At 40.4% G+C, this 20,034-nt stretch overlaps 1 protein-coding gene across 1 annotated transcript in view; it reads left to right on the top strand.

Moving 5' to 3' along the window:
* Window positions 1-20,034, top strand: part of LOC104276526 (protocadherin-15) — a gene marked incomplete at both ends in the record, with an annotated part of 107,661 nt that overhangs the window by 12,158 nt on the left and 75,469 nt on the right. The window contains one exon of the mRNA XM_009872888.1: window positions 14,331-14,459. Within this exon, the coding sequence (XP_009871190.1) occupies window positions 14,331-14,459 (129 nt within the window). The remainder of the gene's footprint in view (window positions 1-14,330; window positions 14,460-20,034) is intronic.

Here is a 20,034-nt window from a genome sequence, read left to right as displayed (position 1 = left end):
TGGGGAAGTGCCCAGGCCTCTTATCTTAAAATATAAAACTTTTTTTTGGTCAGGAGGTTTTTCTAAGTCTTCTGTGTTTGCATTAATCAGGCATGCAGTGATCCCTCAATCAAACCACCAAACTATTGCTCACATTTGTGTTTAGTAGGACAAAATCGTGCTTTTCAATTTCCATATTAAAAACTGGAGGACTGTTTAAGGGTATGTATTTATTTGTCAATCAGAGGCAATGGAATTGATTTTTATTAAAGTTTGCAGCAATGCCAGCAGGGGGTATTTGCCACAGTTGGATTGTGCAAGGTATGTGGGAGTGCAGCAATTCTGCTGTGGACTTGTACCAGGGAGGAGAATTCTTTATATATCCGACTTTGCAATTGCAGTGTATAAGGGCAGATCTAAAGTAACATATCCACCTTATCTGGGCTGTTCTGGGAGGCGATGTTCAGCTTTGAGACTGAGGCAGAGAAATCTGTGACAGTTTGTTAAGGAGAAATTAAGAAAGAAAAAGCTCTGTGGTTTGGACCCGTGCTCACCCTGTCTTCACCACAGCAGAAGAAAATCTTACGTATTATTTCTCTGACTTTGTCTTTTCCCTGTTTTAGCTTCTTTAGCCTATAAAGTTTGCCTTAGTGCTCAGTATTTACTCAGAATTCATTTTTTCCCAAAGTACTGGCAAAGTTTTAGAGCCTTTATGCAATTCCGGGGCAATATGGGGTAACTGTAACAGAGCCTACACCTTTTCCATTGAAAATCTGGTTACAGTTATCTTCAGTAATTCATCTTAATATTTGTAATTTTATTACTTGTGAACCACTCTGCAGTCTCGATAGCTCTGAGTTCAGTTGGTTTTATTTCTAACTTCTAGCTGTGAAATCATTTAGATGAAGGACTTGTGTTCTGTTTCGGACAATGCTGTGCTGCTGAAATACTATCTGGAGTGTCAAAAGGCTACGGAAAAGATATTTCCTTTTTCTTTTACCTAGAGATCCGTTCCCTTTGTTCTGGAACTTAATTGAGCATCTGATCCATTTTAACACTCAAGATAATAATTGTGGAGTTTTTTTACTAAAAATCTCATTAATAATGGCTGCCTAACATAATATAGTTGTCTGTAATGCGAGATACGGCTTTTGAAGCTCAACTGTGTAAAAAACCACCAAAAATAAACCATGGAGGGTTTCATTAGTATCATCTTTGAATTGTGTCAATATGGGGTTGACTACCTGTTGCGGAAGTCACTGATGAGGTTTGTGAGGAGTTCAGTAGCCAGGCTGGAGCAAGTAGTGGCTATGTTGTTTGGAAAATGGATTGTCCTTTTATTTTTCATGCATTGCCTAGCCCGGTGAAGACAGGGCTAGAGGTTCCTAGAGGTGTGGTAATGCAAATAGGAACTGTAGCATTCTCAAAAGTGATTGGAAATAGGAATGATATGCAAATTTCAAGCATTTTTTTGTTGTGTGTGTTTGGATTTTTTAGAGTATTCCCCAAGGAAATCAAATAATTAGACACTAAAGAACTGTTGTACAGTGAAAGATATCTGTGATTTCCTGACACTGGTGTAAAATTCGTCATTTCTCCATGAGCATAACAGTTCTTCCTAGTACAGCAGTCACTCGACAAGCAGAAAGAGGAGCAAACAGCAGCAGGTCGCTTCGCTCTTTGGTATTGAATGCTCTTGATGGATGCTGGTGTTATGTTGTTGTTGCTATGACAACAACATACATTTTTAAAAGATCTGCTCCCCTGCTATCTCATTACCTGCTTTCCTCCCTCAATACCATATTATTTTTTTCCTAGAGTTTTGTAGCTGCAGGGGTGTGGGTGTGTGTTCATTGTTCTCACAGTGAAAGATGGTCACGCTTTCTAGCTTGTGTGTGTGTTCTCGTTACTGCTTCTTGGTTTGAGGTCTTCATCACCATCTCTTACCTGGCTGTAGCTGGTTTTGTTGGTTTTTTTTCTGTTACGATACTTTCTGCCAGTGCTGGAGCCCCGCTCTTCTTAAAATTGTCCAGCAATGTGGCTTACTTGACTGCCCTTGCACCCTAAGCTACTGGTGACAGCGTATGAAACAAAAGGGTTAGGAGTTGGTTGGGCTTGCCAGTATCACAAATGCTACCATTAAAACCCCAAAATTTAAGACGTGCTTTTATTTTATGAACAAATAGATGAAGCAGGGCAACTCAGCCCATTAGATCTCCATATCTTTTCCATGCCAGTGGTTTTAACTAATTTGCCAGGCTTCCTTGCGTCTTTGCATGATTTCCTTGATCTGCAGCTCTTCTGGACTTACTCTCGGCCGTTTGGCAGGCTGCTCCTGAGTCAGGAGCTCATTTAAAGATGCTAGCTGGTAATGTGACAAACTGTTCTAAGGACATGGATGCTTGTTTTGACCTGTCAGTAAGATTTTATGGAGGAACTTTTCTTTTCCGCTTTCAGAAAGCAATGATGTCTCTTTTTAGGAAAAAAAACCCAAATCCTACGATTACAAAACAATGGCTCCTCAAACTAATTCGTCTGCTGCTTGTCATCAACGTTTACCTTTTTGAACAATTCTGCTGCTTATCTCATTGAAGAACTTGTTTCAGTTTTCCCTGAAACAAAGTTAGTTCTACAGGCAGGTGCAACTTAATTGAAATGACATTAACATGTTTTAGCTAGTAACAGATGAAACTGATTTCCTTTTGGCCAGCGGTGGGCTATTGGAAACTACTCATTAATGTCAAATATACTTAGAGCAAGCCTTTGTATTCTATATAACCTTTTCTGTATTTGTTTGTTTCTTTAAAATTTGAAAGGAATTTAAAGGGAAGAGATTTTATTAGTGTGTTAGTGGAAGTCGTAGATTTTTTTTTTTTTACTGGAACTTTCCTCTTCAGTTATGACATAAAAATGTGGCATTGTTATGTTTTTGTAGTTAGATTTTATGAACAAGAGTCATAAGATCACAGGGTAATTCAGGTTGCGTAGGATTCCAAGAGGTGAAGTACTTTGGGCCTGTTCTTCAAGCATAGTCAGCTGTGATTGCACAGACAGTTTAACTGTGGAGCAGATCATAGTCTTCAAGCATAAAGATGCATGAAAAACTATGTTACTATCCTTTCATAGTGGAAAAGTAAAACATTTTATTGACACTTCTTACTTAACTGAGAAAGTTCAGGCTTTGTAATTTCAGCCAGTGGTTTGGTTTCAGAAATTGTAAGCAGTGCTCCGGATATTTCAATATCAATAATATTTTTCAGCTAAATTCTGCTGTGAACAAAGGTTTTTAGCCATTATAGCGTAGGTGATAAGGGGCATACCTCCAGCTCCTTTGATTTTTAAGTAGTAGTATATAAAACGCTGCATTTTAGATGGAGCGCTTCAGACTGGAAATGTTGCTATGCTTTGAAACTGTTGAAGCTTTCAGGAAGAAGTGTGTCCTACTCTGCTTCAGGTGTCTCAAGATGATCACTCTCTTGTCTGTTCAACATTATTCTCATAAAATTAAGATTTTTCTCCATAAGGCAAAGTAAGGCCCATTAGCTGGGTGAAGCCTGTTTTTCAGTTTTGTGTCAGCAGCGACGTCTGGAATCGACTCTGGCAGTTTAACCCCCGCCCACAACTAAATCCCACATAGCTGCTTGCTTGCTCTCTCCTGGTGGGGGGAGAATTGGAAGGGTAAAAGTGAGAAAACTCACAAGTGGGTATAAAGACAATAGGTAAAGCATAAGCCGAGCAAAACAGGGAAGTTGTTCACCACGTCTCCTTGGCAGGCAGGTGTCCAGTCATCTCCAGGAGAGCAGGGCTTCATCACACAGAAGAATTACTTGGGAAGACAAATGCTATCACTCCAAACTTCTTCCCCTTCCTCCTTCTTCCCCCAGCTTTGTATGCTGGACACGACATCCTCTGATCTGGAATATCGCTTGGGTCCGTTGGGGTCAGCTGTCCTGGCTGTGTCCCCTCCGAGCTCCATGTGCACCCCTAGTCTACTCACTGGTGACGTTGGAGTGAGAAGCAGAAAAGGCCTTGATGCTGTGTGTAAGCCCCGCTCAGCAATAATGAAAACATGCCAGTGTTATCAACACTGTTTTCAGCACAAATCCAAACCGCAGCCCCACACCAGCTGCTGCAAGGAAAAGTAGTGCTAGTCCAGCCAAAACCACCACAGGCTCACCTGAAGCAAACAGAAAGAAAGCCAGAAAGAGTCACCATCTGTCCTACCATTACCACCAGTCCAGTTCGCACACTGATTGCCACCCCCAGCCCTGTTAGGGTTGTCCTTGGCCCAGGGAGACATGCCCAAATGTAGCTTTCTTTCCACTTCTCCAGGAGTTTGGAGGTCAGCAGGACACTTCCCACACGGCATCCACACTTCTGTGCGGGTACTGTAGCCCCAGCATCAGTCTTCTGGGGAGCAGCGTTCCCTCCGGGTTTCTTTCCTGTAGTTGTGGTGCTAAAAGTCATTGATTTTCTAAAGTCTCTGGTCCTGCGCGTCTTAAATTTTGGGGCTTTAATGGTATTTTTTTCCCTGCTTCTTTTTCTGTGTCATTAATAAAGAGTCTAAGAGGCTTTTAACAACATTTCTATGGCACTAAGTAATTGAGGTTTCTGTATTCTAAGCCCCAAGGCTTATTTAACTGCCTAATGTTGTGTGGTGACAGTCATGTTGACACCTTTTGACTTCTGGGGACTGCTTATTCCATCCAAATTAGTACAGACCTCCTCACACCTTCACTGAGCAATACGGCTTTCCTTTTAGCAATGTGGCCTGACTGACACCGTTTTATCACTTTTGCATGCCTTATAATGGTTTTGGTTGTTTAAAATGCTTGGCTACACTTCCCAAGTTGTTGTTGTTCTGAGTTATAACCCGGAGGCTTGTGGGTTTTATCTGACCTTGGAATAACATGACCTGCCACCCATCACTGTTAACAATAGGACACGACAAACAATTAAGTATGTGTTAATAGAGTAGCCAGGAAAACATTTTTACTTCCCTAGTAACGAGAGTTTGTTGTAGATGAGCAGAAGAAAGATGCACAAATGGAAAAATATTTCAAGCTCAGCTTATTTTCACAAACTGTCGTGTGTTTGGATGGGATTTCAAGGCAAAGGATTCATGTCTTTGCATTTCAGAGGGAGAAGTTAGAAATAAATATCCATGGTTTTGTTAGAAGAAAGGAAAAGCCTTCTGTGATATTTGTTTTTGGCTTGTGTGAGTATGTGTGGGTCAATTTATACAGATAAAACAGGAAGCGCCATTTTATTGTCTTAGTGTGTACGGTGTGATTTAAGCAGAACTCAAACCTCCAAATACAAATGCCTAGTGCTGAAATACGCACCCAGCACTTAAGAAATTTGCTCCTGCCCAAGCCTTGGCAAAATAGAGCAGCTCAGTCCCTAGTTTATAAAGCTGTTTGGGAATCAGTAATTAGGTATTCTTGAAAATCATCAGTCATCCAGGAGATGTTCCCAACCTCCCAGGCAGCTACAGCTTCCGTTTTTCCTGTGACTGAAGGAGAGGAGCAACATTGACGTCCCTTGTTGCAGTCACTTTGTGGTTCTCGGGAAATACTGACCTGGGTTCTGGTTCTTTGCTACGTCTTGAGAAGACTCAACCACCAAGCCACTGAACTACTTTGGAGGTCCAGAAGAACCTGTTGTCCATCTGCTTCTTGAAGTTGTGCAGTTCAGGATATAGTCCGAGCTTCGCTGGACAGGAAAGAAAGATCAGAGGTGACCCAGCTCTGGGAGGGTTTCCCTGAAAGCCATGAGTCCCTGTTAATCTCAGACTGTGCCCACTTCTGCAATGAAGGCTTCGTGAAACAATGGGAATAATTTTAGCATTGCAGACCCCACACCAGGTTTGAGGACATGTTTCCTGAGAAGGCGGAGGCACCATCAGGTGACCCTTAGAAAGGCATCTGGGAGAGAACTGTTTTCTCAGTGGGCTTTTTTTCTATTTTTTTTTGTGCTGCTGGGTACCCATCACTGGATTCCAAATTCCAGTCTGATGGAGAGAAGCGAGACATTACAATGTTTAACCTTTACTTGTGGCTTAAACGTGGAAGGGTGCCCTGGTGTCCCTTGTGTAGACACAGATACGGTGCCGTGTTCCTCCTGTCTTGTATTTTACTGGAGCACACCCACATTTCGGGAGGGTATTCATCCACTGAGGGAGCCAGAAGTAGCCCTCTCTGTGCACCGCGTTTCATCATGTAAGTTAGACTTGGGTATTTCAGTCATCTTAGGGGACAGTTAATAACTGAGAGCATGTCTCTCCCATGACACCTGAATTAATTCCCTTCCTTAGAGCAAACAGGTAGCACTAGATGAAGGTAATTTAGACAAAGATTTACTACTTGAATAGCATAGAGAGAATTAATTAGTTAAATTCGCTATTACTTCTGTAAATATTACCTGTATCTACTTCACATTGGTTCTGTTATCTATCAAGAATAAATCACACACTCCTCTTTCAGTCAACACTGAACTGAGATTTTGTGTACAAAAGGGCTTGCACTGGAGAAGGCTTCTACTTAACTGACCTTTTTGTAATCAGGAAAACAAGAGTGTCAAAAAAATGAAAATTAATCTGTTCATACTGTAGAACTTTTAACGCTAACTTAATGTAGCACATTTATTTAGATTTGTTGGTACAATGGGAAGGAATAGTTCTTAAATATGGGAAGTACGAACAACATAAACAGATAAATGTTTTTGTACTTCCTCCTCTAAGGAACTCCTCCTCAAATTGTTTTCAACAATGCAAACTGCACCTAAAGAGAAACACTGCCTATTACTATTTTCCTGACAAGTTATGTGCTTTATATGAGAAAGCCTTAAAAAATTCAGCTGATCTGTAAATTCCAGTTTGCGTGGGAAGAATGTGGCTGGCCAAATTTCCTCTCCTGTGAGAACAGGCTTTTCTTCATGCATTGGCTCTTTTATTAGGGTGAGCTCTAGGAGGCTCCCAAACTTCCAGTGCTTGCATTGCATGGAGAATATTTCTCATAAAGGCTTTTATTTCAAATGCTAACAGGGAAGGAAGCAGTGACTTAAGTAACCCTCATGAAGAAATAGATTGATCACAGTCTTCAATCAAAGATTTTGAACAAATTGTAATTCTATTTTGAAAGACAACTTTAATTATTTTAAGGCACGAAACGGTTCTGCACCAAGGATAATTGAAGCATTTTGTATCCCAGAATAAATAAGCTTAAGTAGAATTACATTAAAATGCATGTGGCAGCAGAGTTCACAGTAATATATGGAGTAACATTAAGTATACATCATGTTATTGTGTATATTCGGTAATACCACAGTCATGACAGTAAAGACTATGGCCATGAATTCTAGTTAAACTGGAAAACAGAAGTTAGGCAGACTGTTTTTCAGCCAGCACTGTATGTGCAAAGTTAGCTGCACGTGCCTTTCAGATCTTGCAGGTTAAATTTAGTTAAATTAAAGTTCATTAATTAAAGCAGAAACCTCGGTTCTTTTTATTACAGTAGTGAGGTTTCCAGCTCCAAGTAAACAGATAAGGCATGCAACAAGGTTAGGAGAATTGTAGCCGAAGGCTGCGTTCCTCACCAGTTTTGAAGTTTTCAGTTTTGTTTTACGACACAAAGACATTGGTAGAGATTCCACAGCTTTATCCATGTGTGATTAAGACACTGAATCCTGAGCTTTTAGTTCAGATGCAGACCTATTTTTCCACCATTTGTCTCTACTTTGTACACTAGCCTCCAACTCTTGTTAGGAGATGCGTAGCACATGGTATGCTCTAGATGTAAAGTTTAGGGATGTAAGCTACCAGCTGCTGCTGGTTCATACTGTAGAAGCATCACTGTTTCCCTGCTGCTGAACTAGGATGCTTCTCAGCTGCTTGGACACCAAATCAGTGTTCCTCTTCCACAAATGGACACTCGGGGCTGGAGCCCTGGCTGTTACACAGCCGATGACTGGCATTGCAGTGGAGACTTAGCCCATCAGTCCCGTGCTTTTTGTCAACAACATTTCTTGAATTTAACCTTTTTTTTTTCTTCCTTTCCTGCTGATGTTCACATCTTTTCTATTTTCTTTCTGGATAGGCGAGGTTTTAGTTTCGAGGGATTTGCTTTGGGGATTTATTTTTGAGTGTTTGAGACCTTTTCTCTTTGGCTCCTCCCCAGGCTTCTTCTGATCTTTTTTGTTAGTGTAGTTATTGACAAGCTTCAGCCTTGTCTTCCTTTTCAGCCTCGGCCTCTTCTCTCACCCAAATTCCTTTGCACTCCAGCTGACCCTTTCTTCTTTATAACTTGGAGGGGTGTAGAAGTCCAGTAGATACTGCTTTTAAAGGTCTCATGCCCTACAGTGGAAGGAAACAAGGTCTGAAAATACCTTGCCAATAGGAACATGCTGAAGAAGACTAAACGTGCTCACCCTTGCCCGTGGCCCAATGGATATTGTGGTGGTTATGCAGCCTGTGGGCATTCAGAAGCGTTAGCGATCGAGGCTGTAACCAGTTGTGTCTATTCACCCATCGCTTCTTCAAACTTTGGCACTTCGTTGTCATCCTCCATTACCAATCGGTATTAGATTGCCATTAGTGGCATCAGTCTCCCGGAGCACTGCTCTTGGACAGCGTGGCAGTTTGCCTGTTGCATAGTTTATGTCTATTTTATCCTGGTCCTTGTCACTTCCAGTGTCTTAAGATCGGAGCAACTGTTACCCCTGTTTGGTAAAGAATAGCTGTTATTTTGGATGTCATAATATAAGTGTAGTTTCCTTGATTTGAATTTAGAGAAATCCTAATATGTAGATCAGAAGCATTATTTATAGTTTCTTTTTTGATCAAATAAGGCCTTGGGCTTTGCCTGAGATGTTATTATTTGCAAGCTAGTTATATCTAGAGGGGATAGCATTTGTCTTAGAGCTTGTCTAAATTAATAGACTTGCTCGACATCACAGCTAAGAATGTTTCTTCTCCAAGGCACAGAATGCCCTCATCAATTCCCAACTTCGCTTTCAATGGCAGGGTACAAATAAAATAAGTCACAAGTGAAATCCCCTTCAAATTCATCATCCATAACTTTATCAGGGCCTGCCATACTTAGGACAAAAGATATTTGTGGAGGCGATGTAAATGTTACGTATATTGCTTAGGGAAGAATTATGTATGTAAGAACTGTTTCAGTGGCTATAAATTGCAGCTGTTGATCTTTTGTTTGACTTATGTTTATTAGAAAAGAGAAGTAAACATTGTTTGCTTCAGTGATAAATAGGAAGTACCTGATAGGAGGCTGTACTACTTTTTTCCCTGCGTGAATTTCTGGTAATAGTTTCAACACTCCTTTCCAAATGGTACCTGATGAATCTTTTGTGGAAATACCTAATTCTAAAACAGGCAAGACATTTTATGGGGGTCTTTTTTTGCCTTTAGTGCATTATCTCGGTGCTTGCCTGGGGGGTATCCATTCAGTTGATGTACATCAGTTGTGAATTAGGTCTTTCTCTCATTACTTTGGGGAAGCACTCAAGGTTAGTTAAAGACTTTTAGCTGGAATTAAACATATGTCAAGAGCTTTAGCAAACCAGCAGCTCCGTTTCATGAGAGTGTGCTATTTTGCTGTCTCTTCTAAGATCCTCTACAAAACACTGCGACTTTTCGTAATTCCTTAAGAAATTTATGCAACTATTTGCATTTATTCTGAAATATGTGATGAACAAAATAGCATATATACAATTAAGGGAGCAAATTACAAAAAAAGATTCTGTCTGCAATTGACTTTGTTCAAGCATCATCTTTTTGTCCATTTGTTTTCCCCAAGCTTTGAAAGGAAAAACCTGCTTCGTGCTGCTGGTAGTTCCGAGCATTGACTGAACTGGATGTTGCCATATGCAGGTCACTTTGTGGTGGTAGAACAAAGAGGACAGTAATGTTGTAGGCAACCGGCACGTGGATTCCAGATACATGTTACAGCACTTGAAGTGTAAGAGCCAGTGAACGGAGAGAAATTACATCTTTTTTTGAATCTTGAGGCGCTGAGTTGTCCAATGTGGCAATCTTTTTTTCCCCCACTAAGAAAATGAGAAAGCTGGCTTTGCAGAAGTAAACAGGCACCCAGTCGGAACTTGTCTTTAAATATAACTTTGCTGCTGTAATAGTCACAGGTAAGAATTACTCTCATAGCTCAATGTGTTCTTCCTTACTGACTTAAATCGGTGTGAGGAGCTGTGTCAAAGGTAAAAAGGATCATGACCTCTCTGTGTTCTGGAGGTTTCCTTGGGGGAAGACTTCAAGCCAGATGACACACAAAATGAAGTGGGATTTATGTGACAGAGGGAGCGCTCTCAGGCAGCCGCTGCTACCTGCCGTTAAAAATGAAAATAAGAAACAGTAGGCTTCTTTGATGGTACAGGAAATGGTGTTTCATACAGAATATAGTGACCTCTTCTCAGAGCATTTACTTTTATCCTCTCTGCAGTGTGCTGCTTATCCCCAAAGCATGCATTCAGTACCTGTGGTCCGTCTCGCCTACTGTCTAGTGTGCCAAGTAGTTACCTTGCTGCTCTACGGAAGGATATGACCCAAAGTCTACTTGTTTTCTTATTTTCTGTTCCAGTGACAGGCTGAGAAAGGGAAGTTATGGCTAGCTCTGAATGCAACGTCTAAGCAATGATTATTTAGTCAATGTGATTTTAGCGTTGCTGGTGACTTTTTGCATTATCCACGGGACAGATGGTCATGATATTACCGATACTGCTTCGTGCTGCAGTTCTGCATAAGCCACTGTAAATTATTCTAGTTGTCTAATAAAGGCTGTTTCAGAATAGCATGTCGGTCTTAAGCTATGGCTTGCAGGGAGCTTAAGCAAATCTTTGGAGCCATCTAATGGGGATATAGAAATGTTGGTTTTATTTAATAACCTTTGATTATAGCAGTTTCTGACATTAATGATGTCAAAAAGGATCTTAAAATTCAACTTAAAATCCAGGTTTTATTAAGCAGAGTTCAACCTTCCCTCCACTGTCTCCTCTTGGGTGAAACCTGAGTCTTCTTTGTTACTTTGGATGACCCGTTCTAGACTTATCCCAGTATTTCAGTAAGCTCTGTCTAATAATAGTATAATGAATGGCTTGGGGAGAAGAAAAGGTCCCTTTTTTGTTCAAGACGTGAAAGTATTGTTGCAGAGTCATGTTGTTAATCACGTGCTACCAGAGCAGGGAGTTGCTGGGGTTCAGAAAAGCACTGTCCTTTAGAAATGCTTGTAAGCATTTCTCATAATGAGTTGCAGTGTTTATCTGAAGTATGTAAACACCCCCGCTGGTGTGCACTTACATACAAAAGCTAGACCTGTAAGTAATTCGCAATGGTAATTCTACTTTGGGCTCTTGACTCAGAAGTTCTCAGATGCAGAGGCGTGTTTTGGCAGCTGTTCGGAGAGCTGCTGCAGGCTGATTCAGCATCAGAAGTGAACGCACCACGGATTGTCAGACACATCCCGTTAAAATTCTCTTGAATGGAAAGGATATATTTTCAAAATCAGAATTACTCACTGTTTTAAGCCAATGGTTTTTATGCCATATTTTTCTCAGGTTATTAAATGTAAGAGTTTATTACCCTGTGTATTCTGTGGAATCAAGTTAGCTTTGGAAGATTGATTTACATTCGGTGCATGTTGCATGTCAGAGCAAACGTTCTGGAGTGTGTTTTGTGTTGACAGTGATGCATGATTGTAAAGTACATTCTCCTTGCATAAACTGAATATGGGAATGGCAGTTTCAGAAACAATTAGCAAATAACTGAGCATAAGCAAATATAAGAAGCTATCCTGAAAGCATCTTTTTGTTCATTTGTTTCAAAGTATTCTGTATTTGTTACTTTTTAAGTATTAAGTAGTTACTGTACAATGCTTATTGTGGCACAGATCTGTTTTCCACACTTGCCTCCATCCAAAAACTGTGTAAAACTCTCCCTCTGCAAGGCTATGTTGTGCGTGGATATTATTTATGCCACTTGTGTGTGCTTGGCATCTACTCTTCGCTCTGCGAGGTTGCTGAGGAAGCCTGTTAGCACAGGTAGCACCTCAGTGAATTTGTGGGGAACTGTGCAAATGCACTAGCCGTGCTTACAGCCATGGAAAGAGGCAGCTGACTCCGATACCGGTGACTGGGCTGCTTGCCAAGGCTGAGGATTTGGAAGGTGAAGGAGATTGACCTATTAGAGGATCTCTGCTGCGGCGAGGAAGTTATCAGATTGAACTGGCGACACAGCAATGAAAGCATGACCAACTACTATTAAGATAGTGAGTACATTAGTTGTCCTTTGCAAGCACTTTTCCCATGTGACAGATACAAGGAGCTTGCTCCTTATTAAAAATTAGATGATACTCTGCATTTATTGTGGGCAGTTACTGCAGTAGCCTGTGAGGGTGTAAAACGGCTTGAGGTCATGGGAAGTACTGCACCAGAAGCTGTTTCAGAAAAGGTTGCAAAGGTGCAGATTTACATTCAGACTTGATTTTTAGTTTGTTCTTTTTCAGGGAAAACAGTTAAAGGTTTCTTTGTGGAACCTGTGAGGTGCCAATTTCTAACAGAGGGTTAGTCTTGTGCCTCATGTGAGGGACTTTTCCAGGGGATACATTTGCAGTGGGTAATTGCTGTGACTGTAGTGCCGTAGAGATTTCCCCCAATGTAGCTTGATGTGCAGTAGTTCAGTGTTGGAAGGCACCTAAATACAGCACAGGAAAGATGATTTAATACACTGTGTTTGATTTTTACACTGCACTTTGCGGTAGCAGTGGCTGCAGCATCAGCAACCTGCAACAATAACACACCGGTGTGAAACTTCACGAGTGTTTCCTTCTAGCATCTATCTCCCTTAGTATACTTGTCTAACAGGCTGTGTTTATAGAATAAGATAATTTTCTTTTCACATGAACTGAATGAAACACTGGAGAGAGTGTTCCTAGCCTCCTGGCGTGGTGGGATATATCCGGTTAGCCTGCCTCGTCCGCTGCTCCACCACAGCATCAGCATCAGTTCCCACCACTTACCGGTCATGCCAGGCACTACTGTGTCCGGCTGCCGGGGAAGATAGGATAGCTGCCCCGCTCGGCCTGTGCCTCTGCTTCTCTGTTCTTGCAGCGAAAGGTTTTCTTGGTGTATAATTTCACTCTTTTCTCTGGTGGATGAGGAGTACTCTTCATTCCTTCTTTGCAGCCCACAGAAACTTGCATTCTTAGCCTCAGCTTTTCTGTAGTTATATTTCTAGGGTATAAAACAAAAGCATGTTTTACTCTTGCCACAGTGCTTAGATTCGTGAAGCTCAAATTTAGGTCTTTCACCTCAATGCCAAACTGTTAAACTTGGGAAATAGAGAAGTTAAGATGCCCACGCTTGAGCATATTCTGAAGTAACCAACTGCGTGAAGGAGCTGGCGTTAGCTGATGCCTTTGTTTGTATTACAGCCTTAAACTGTAATAAACCTGAAGCTACAATTCACAAGGGCGCTTGCTGCTGTGCTGGATTTGAATTTATGGAATCAGAGTATGTCTCATAGCAAAGGTGTTAGAATTTGTTGAGTTGATTTAAAATACCGTAATGTGTTAATCAGAATAATGTGGTGGTTTGTGTCTGAAACATATGGACCAGTAGAAGGACCAGTAGGAAAGGGAACCAACTCAGGCAGTGAAGATCTGCACACAGAGTCTGTTCACTGTCCAGTTGCTTTGATTTGGATAGAAGAGTTCAGTAGGGAGCACAGACATGTTTTGTTGAAATTTTCTGTGTGTGCAAAATAGTTAATTGCGCTCTTCCCACTGGGCACCTCTCTACATTCAAGTTGATGTGCTGATGCTTAATAGCACGTCAATGTGACGTGGGTGAAGAGATCTCTGAGCTCACCATGGAGCTGTGGTAGCATGATTGTGGCAGCTAAAAAGCTGGTCAGTCATCTAAGCTAATCATCACAGTAGTACATTTTGATTAGTAAAATCAGTAATCTCCTGCCTAATTTCTAGTTCTGGCAAATTTTAGTATTTCTAGCTTTTCTTCTCCACTCATGATGGAAGATTGTTAAATCTTTAAAATACTGTATAAGCAAAAATGATATCTGAAGGTTTTCATGTATCTGTAATATATTATTCAGTCATGGGCCTGTTTTGTCTTTAAAAAAAGAAGAGTAAAAATAAACTCTTCAAATAAATTATGCTTCCTGTTTCACAAAAACATGAAAAAAATGATAATCTGTTCACCTGTGATTCTCTACTGGATGAGTCTAATATATAGCAGTAAGGTTGTTCATCATTTGTCCTCTGTAAAATCATAATATAATTTGTTCATAATGTTATTTTTTTCTGTAGACCTCAACTGCTACGGTTAATATAGTGGTGACGGATGTAAATGACAACGGACCAGTTTTTGATATGTTTCTGCCTAAAAACCTGTCCGTACAGGAGGAGGAAGCCAATGCTTTTGTTGGTCAAGTAAGGGTAAGTTGTTAATGATGCAGAGTTAAATTGTTTATTTTATTACACAAACTGTTCAGACTATTAGAAAAGAGCGCAAAATAATGGTGCCAGAAACAAACTCGCATCAAAACGTCTTCGGTTTAAATGCAAACCATCTGTTGTCAGGTGCATTTATATTAACTGATCTTTTGAGCTTTAACGTACAGAATTGGTTTTCTAGGTTTAATAGCCAAAAAGGCTTTTTATCATTTACAATTAAAACTGTTTTTGAAGGCACACCACTGTAAAAGCTTGCTTATAACAGATTTGCAGTGTCACAACATTGTTGCCGCGTTTGTGTACTCTTGGGGATTTCTTCTAAAATATTTTTCTTACCATATCTAAGCAGCAGTGCATATGTGTGTAGAATTGCCACGGATACACAGAACTGTAAGGCAGTTAAGGGGCAAAACAGTTAAACTGTCCACCAAAATAACTGGTTACCTGTCGCAAAAATAGGTAGTGCTTGAGATATTGTTAATTTGAGTAATTTGAGGCTGTGTCATTTGTTATAACACATATGGTTCTTCTGGACTACCGAATGCAGATTCAGTCACTTGAAGCCTGCATCACTTTTTTTGTCGAAGTCACTTTCCCCTAACATCAGGCAACAAAAAGAAATTATGCTTTTTTTTTATAAACTAATGGTTGAATATTATGTTTTGTATTTCCTTCAGTGATGGGTTAGCACAGTAGTTGAATGCCGTATGAGTTGTAGGCAAAAGATGAATTTGGAATCTCGGGGGTTTTTCAGTAATTTAGGCAAAAATCTGCCTTTCTTTGCAGTAGCAACCATATCAGTAGAGAATGAGAGTTCCTGAACTGCTGTGTTAGCAGTACCTTCAGAAAGAATAGGATGCTTTGAGTAGCGTGGTAACCACATTGGGCAGCATATAGCCATACTAACCAAATTTATATATATATGTTTCCTTCCAAATTTGTATTATTCAGTAAGAAATCCATCAGTGTTCCATGTCTGCTATACTTGGTTGTTGATTTTGTGTTCTTTCTGAGCAAACTTCAGCTGTTTTCTGGTGTTTATAAATTGATGCTTCTTTGGGACAGGTTTGTGTTTTCTTCCAATTTATGTTGCTTATTCACAAAGTTTAATTCCCTTCATGTTGTACTTGGAGTTCTGTAGACACCTTCGCTACGGTTTCATTTGTCCTTAGACTGAAGTGGTTCTGCATTTGTCTGTGCCGTGCTTTGCTCTGTCACCTGGTATTATTAAAGGTGGGCACTGCTCTGAAATTGTTGAAGCTCGGATGCAATTTTCAAGGGAAGTAACTTTGGTCAGCACTGATGAAGGTAAAGCTTAGTTTTTTTATGCTGGACTGAACTATCAGCCATGTCAAACGCTGTTTGGAAGCCTCAGATTTACAGAAATTGGAATCCCTGCCATTAAATCGGTTTCCGTAAATCAATAAGCTAATGCGTTGGGTTTTGTCTTTGTGTTCATCTTATGTGGCTGTTGTTCATTTTGCATCCTAAAAGGTGCAAACGTGATATTTCAAATCAGTACCAAATATCTTTAAAATCCATTTTGTCTTTTGCTGGGTGCCCTCAAGGTGCAATAATCTTCTCAAACACTACATTTGGTCTATTTTTAGCTTAGGTGGAACTATAAAATAAAACAAGTTATTGCAACAGAACATCTCTATTTTATAAATTAGTATCATTTCTAATTTCTGATGAAATGAAAATATTTAATGAACTCTTGTGATAGCTTATTCCCAGTCATGGAATCACAGGAACTGGTTATATCATTTATTATCATGTTTAACACCAGTCCTCATTTCCAGTCTATGGATGAAAAAAGCTTTCCCTTTATAACACAAAGCCTGAATGTAGTTTCTACTGTTTCCTATTCCCAAATGCAAATAGATAATATAGAAGAGAGTGATTCGGGCATTCAGAATTTTTTTGCTTGCTTCAGTGAGATTATCGAAATAATGGTGATGAACATTTAGGTGTAGCTATGTTGTTTGAGAATATTTGTCTTGAAAAACTGAAATAGCTTTTGCTGTGTTGTGCTTCACAGTAGGTTAGAACTACAGTACATATGGAAGAGGTTTCTACATGAATACATTTTGTACAGAATTTGTAATGTGATTAAAATATAAAGGCTTATTTTAAATGAAAATAGCCTGGTAACAGTAGGTAACCCTTATTGTGTCCAGAGTTTTCAACACCAAGAATTAAGCCGCTGACTAGCCAGCCTGCTTTTCAGCAGGATGTCTTTTACTATATTCATTTCAGACAGAAACCTGAAATCTGCCAGAGTAAGCAGCAATATAGATGATTTGGAAAACATAAAAAAACAGGTTTCATGGTGTCCATTTTCCTTTTGAGTGTTGGCTTCCCATTCTGCGTGGGGAGAAACAGAAGAGATACGGGCCCTGCCACTCGTCGAGGCAGAGGACCTAGTAGTGGAGGATATGGAAAAGGTGCTCAGGTGCCGGGATGCCTCAGGTGGTTTGGCTGCGAAGGTTTGGTAGCAGGATCTTCAGCTGCCTGAGCTCAGGGTCAGTTTGGGAGAGGAAAGCGCTACTGCAGAAGATAAGTGTCTGTGTAAGGAAATAAGATGTAAGCAGTGACCTAGATGCTGAAGGAGTGACCAGCCAACTTCCAGAGGCCCCTCTCAACTGAAGTAATTTTCTTTCTAAGCCACTTACTATTTGAATCTAGTTTACAGTGAAATCCATTATTTTATTCATGCGAGATCCGCCAAAATCAATTATCACATGGTTTGGTTACTAGGAGCAGTAACTTTTTTTTTTTATAATTGCCAGTTGACACAGTAGTGATGCTGGAGATATGTTCTGTGATGTCAATAAGCAGAAAAGCAAAGCTCTAACAGATTTATTGTTACCTATATTAAAATGTTAGAAATAGTCTAGATTGCAATAAAAGCTATTGAAAAGTTTTTCCCATTCTTGACTTTCTGTTGGAGCTTTCTCTTTATTTCCTCTCCTGAGCCTGCAAGATTCCATGTTCTTTGTTTGCTCATTTATTCTAAACAAGTGAAGAGTTGCATTCTCACTCTTCTTTTTTTCCCTCTCACCTAAATAGAGATATAGTTATAAGCAATTTAGGATATAAAACATATTGCTGAAACACTCACAGGAATAACTCCTACCAGCGACAAGAGATTTCTGTGCTCTACTTTGTTTTGAGTGGGAAAGTTGGAGTTAAAAAGGGGTTCCTGCTAGGTAGTGTTTGGAAATTTGTCTCCCAAAGAGACGTAGAGCAAGGGCAACGAAAGATTTTCTGTCAAAGATTCCCTCTTGTGGCTCGTTACTGGCAGGGGACAGGATTCACTCTCCGCCACTCGGATGACTCTTTGTCTGCCAGTTGGGGTTCCCGAAGGCACTGGGGTAGGAGTGCTGCCTGTAGGAATTCGAGGAGCAGACTGAAGATTAAAACAGCAAAAGCTGGAAAGGGATAAGGCTGGAAGTGTAGCGGATGTATTTCAAATCTCTTTTACTTGACACAGTGTTGTCTAAATTGGGGCAGTCGGAGGTGTATTAATTCCATGCTGTTCTTTCGGGTCTGATCATGGGGATCGCCCAGCAAGACAGGAAGAGAATTGCTGCATGAACTTCTCTACAAAGGACAAACAGGAAACAAAAAGCTTCAGATGGGAAGCTCAAAAATGCAATTCGGGCACCTTATTGTCTGTTGCAGTCTGAAACAGTTCAGGTCCTGCTTAAAATAGGACGTCTGAATGATTTGCATTGTACAATGTAATATTTATCAATACCACGTGCATTGTAGGTAAAAAAGGGGGGATGAAATTTAGGTGGAGATCAATGTATCAACTGCAAAATCTGCACACAAGTTGACGTTCTTGTTCAGCAAAAGACAGTCTGGAGTGGTTTGTTACAGAAATAGTCTGTGGGTAAATAAGAAGCTGTTAACCGGATGGGGCCCAGGAGAGGAAACAAATCACTTGTTGGAGATTTTTATTCGTCTGTTTGCTGTATTTACCCAGATTCCTCCACATACACCCATCATTTGTTTATTGTGGGCATGTTTTTGTGTCACTGGTCAGCACTGTTTGAAATGTCCAACATGAACATGTTGGTATGGGGGGAAGATAGCAACATGAAAGGAAATGAGAAGGGAAATATGGATTAAGATTTACATGGCAGTGGGTGAACCAACCTTCCCTAAGGTGGAGACAGTATAAATAAGCTACAACAATGAAAGCATTTTGTAAACAGTGTGGCTGATACCTCTGTCTTCTGCTTCTTTTTCTAAATGAGAAAAGAAATGCTTAAAGAAAGTAAGTTACTCTTTAGGATGGAGCTATTCTACCTGTTGGAAAAGTGAGCTTTGAAGGACTTTCTTTGATTGTACAGTATAATGGAATTGTTTTGCTTTTCTATTTATGTGATAAATGTAAATTCATACCTGTGGTATGTATACAATAGCATCTGTCCACTAAAGAAAAAAGCAAGGTGAAACTGTAAGACAAGTGAGACAGAGACAGCTTGTATAGCACCAGTCTAGGGATTCTGAACGTTTTCCTTTAATGGTATAGAAGTATTTTAAATGTGTTGTGTAGAGAAGCAAACCGCCGCCTTTCAAATCTAATGAAATGTAATTATGATATGAATTTCCTAACAGAGCTTACTGTCTGTGATTATCAGTGAATTCTTACAAGCTTCTCTTTTTTTCAGCATAGAATGCTCATAGACCGAGATATGATATCCCACAGCCTGCACTGTAGATTATGCTTACCTGTTTTAAAATGCCAGTTTCTGAAATTAAATTCTCAGCTCTCTGTACCTTTAGACAAACTTGTAGGAAAATTAGAGGGAAAAGGACAGGACCAGAAAAAAATGGAGATATATTGGCAGGAGAAGGCAGTCTATGATGGCAAGGAATTAAGCCTTTGGTGAACAGTAAAATCACAGCCTCTGAAATAAATCTCAGATACCCAGGGTGAGTCCATGACTACTACTCACTGCGTAATACAGTAGTAACTAACGGTGTATTTGGAATTTGTCTAACAGATGTAAGGATCGTAGAATTATCAAGGTAGGAAAACACCTCAAAGATCATCAAGTCCAACTGTCAACCTGACACTGCCGTGACCACTAAACTATGTCTCAAAGTGCCATGTCTACACGTTTTCTGAGCACCTTGAGGGATGGTGACTCCACAACTTCCCTGGGCAGCCTGTTCCAATGCTTCACCCTAAAGAAATTTTTCCTTATACCCAGTCTGAGCCTCCCCTGGTGCAACTTGAGCCCATTTCCTCTTGTCGTGTCGCTAAAAACTTGGGAGAAGAAACGGACCCCCACCTCACTACAACCTCCTTTCAGGTAGCTGTAGAGAGTAATGAAGTCTCCCCTCAGCCTCCTGTTCTCCAGACTAAACAGTCCCAGCTCCCTCAGCCTCTCCTCACAGGACATGTTCTCAAGACTCCTTGTCAGCTTTGTTGCTCTTCTGTGCACCCGCTCCAGCACCTCGATGTCTTTCCTATACTGCGACACTCAAAACTGAACATGGGACTCAAGCTGTGGCCTCACCAGTGGCGAATACTGGG

This window comes from Apaloderma vittatum, unplaced genomic scaffold (genome assembly GCF_000703405.1).
Source record: "Apaloderma vittatum isolate BGI_N311 unplaced genomic scaffold, ASM70340v1 scaffold237, whole genome shotgun sequence".
Lineage (NCBI taxonomy): Eukaryota > Metazoa > Chordata > Aves > Trogoniformes > Trogonidae > Apaloderma > Apaloderma vittatum.
This window is presented reverse-complemented; position numbering and strand designations above follow the sequence as displayed.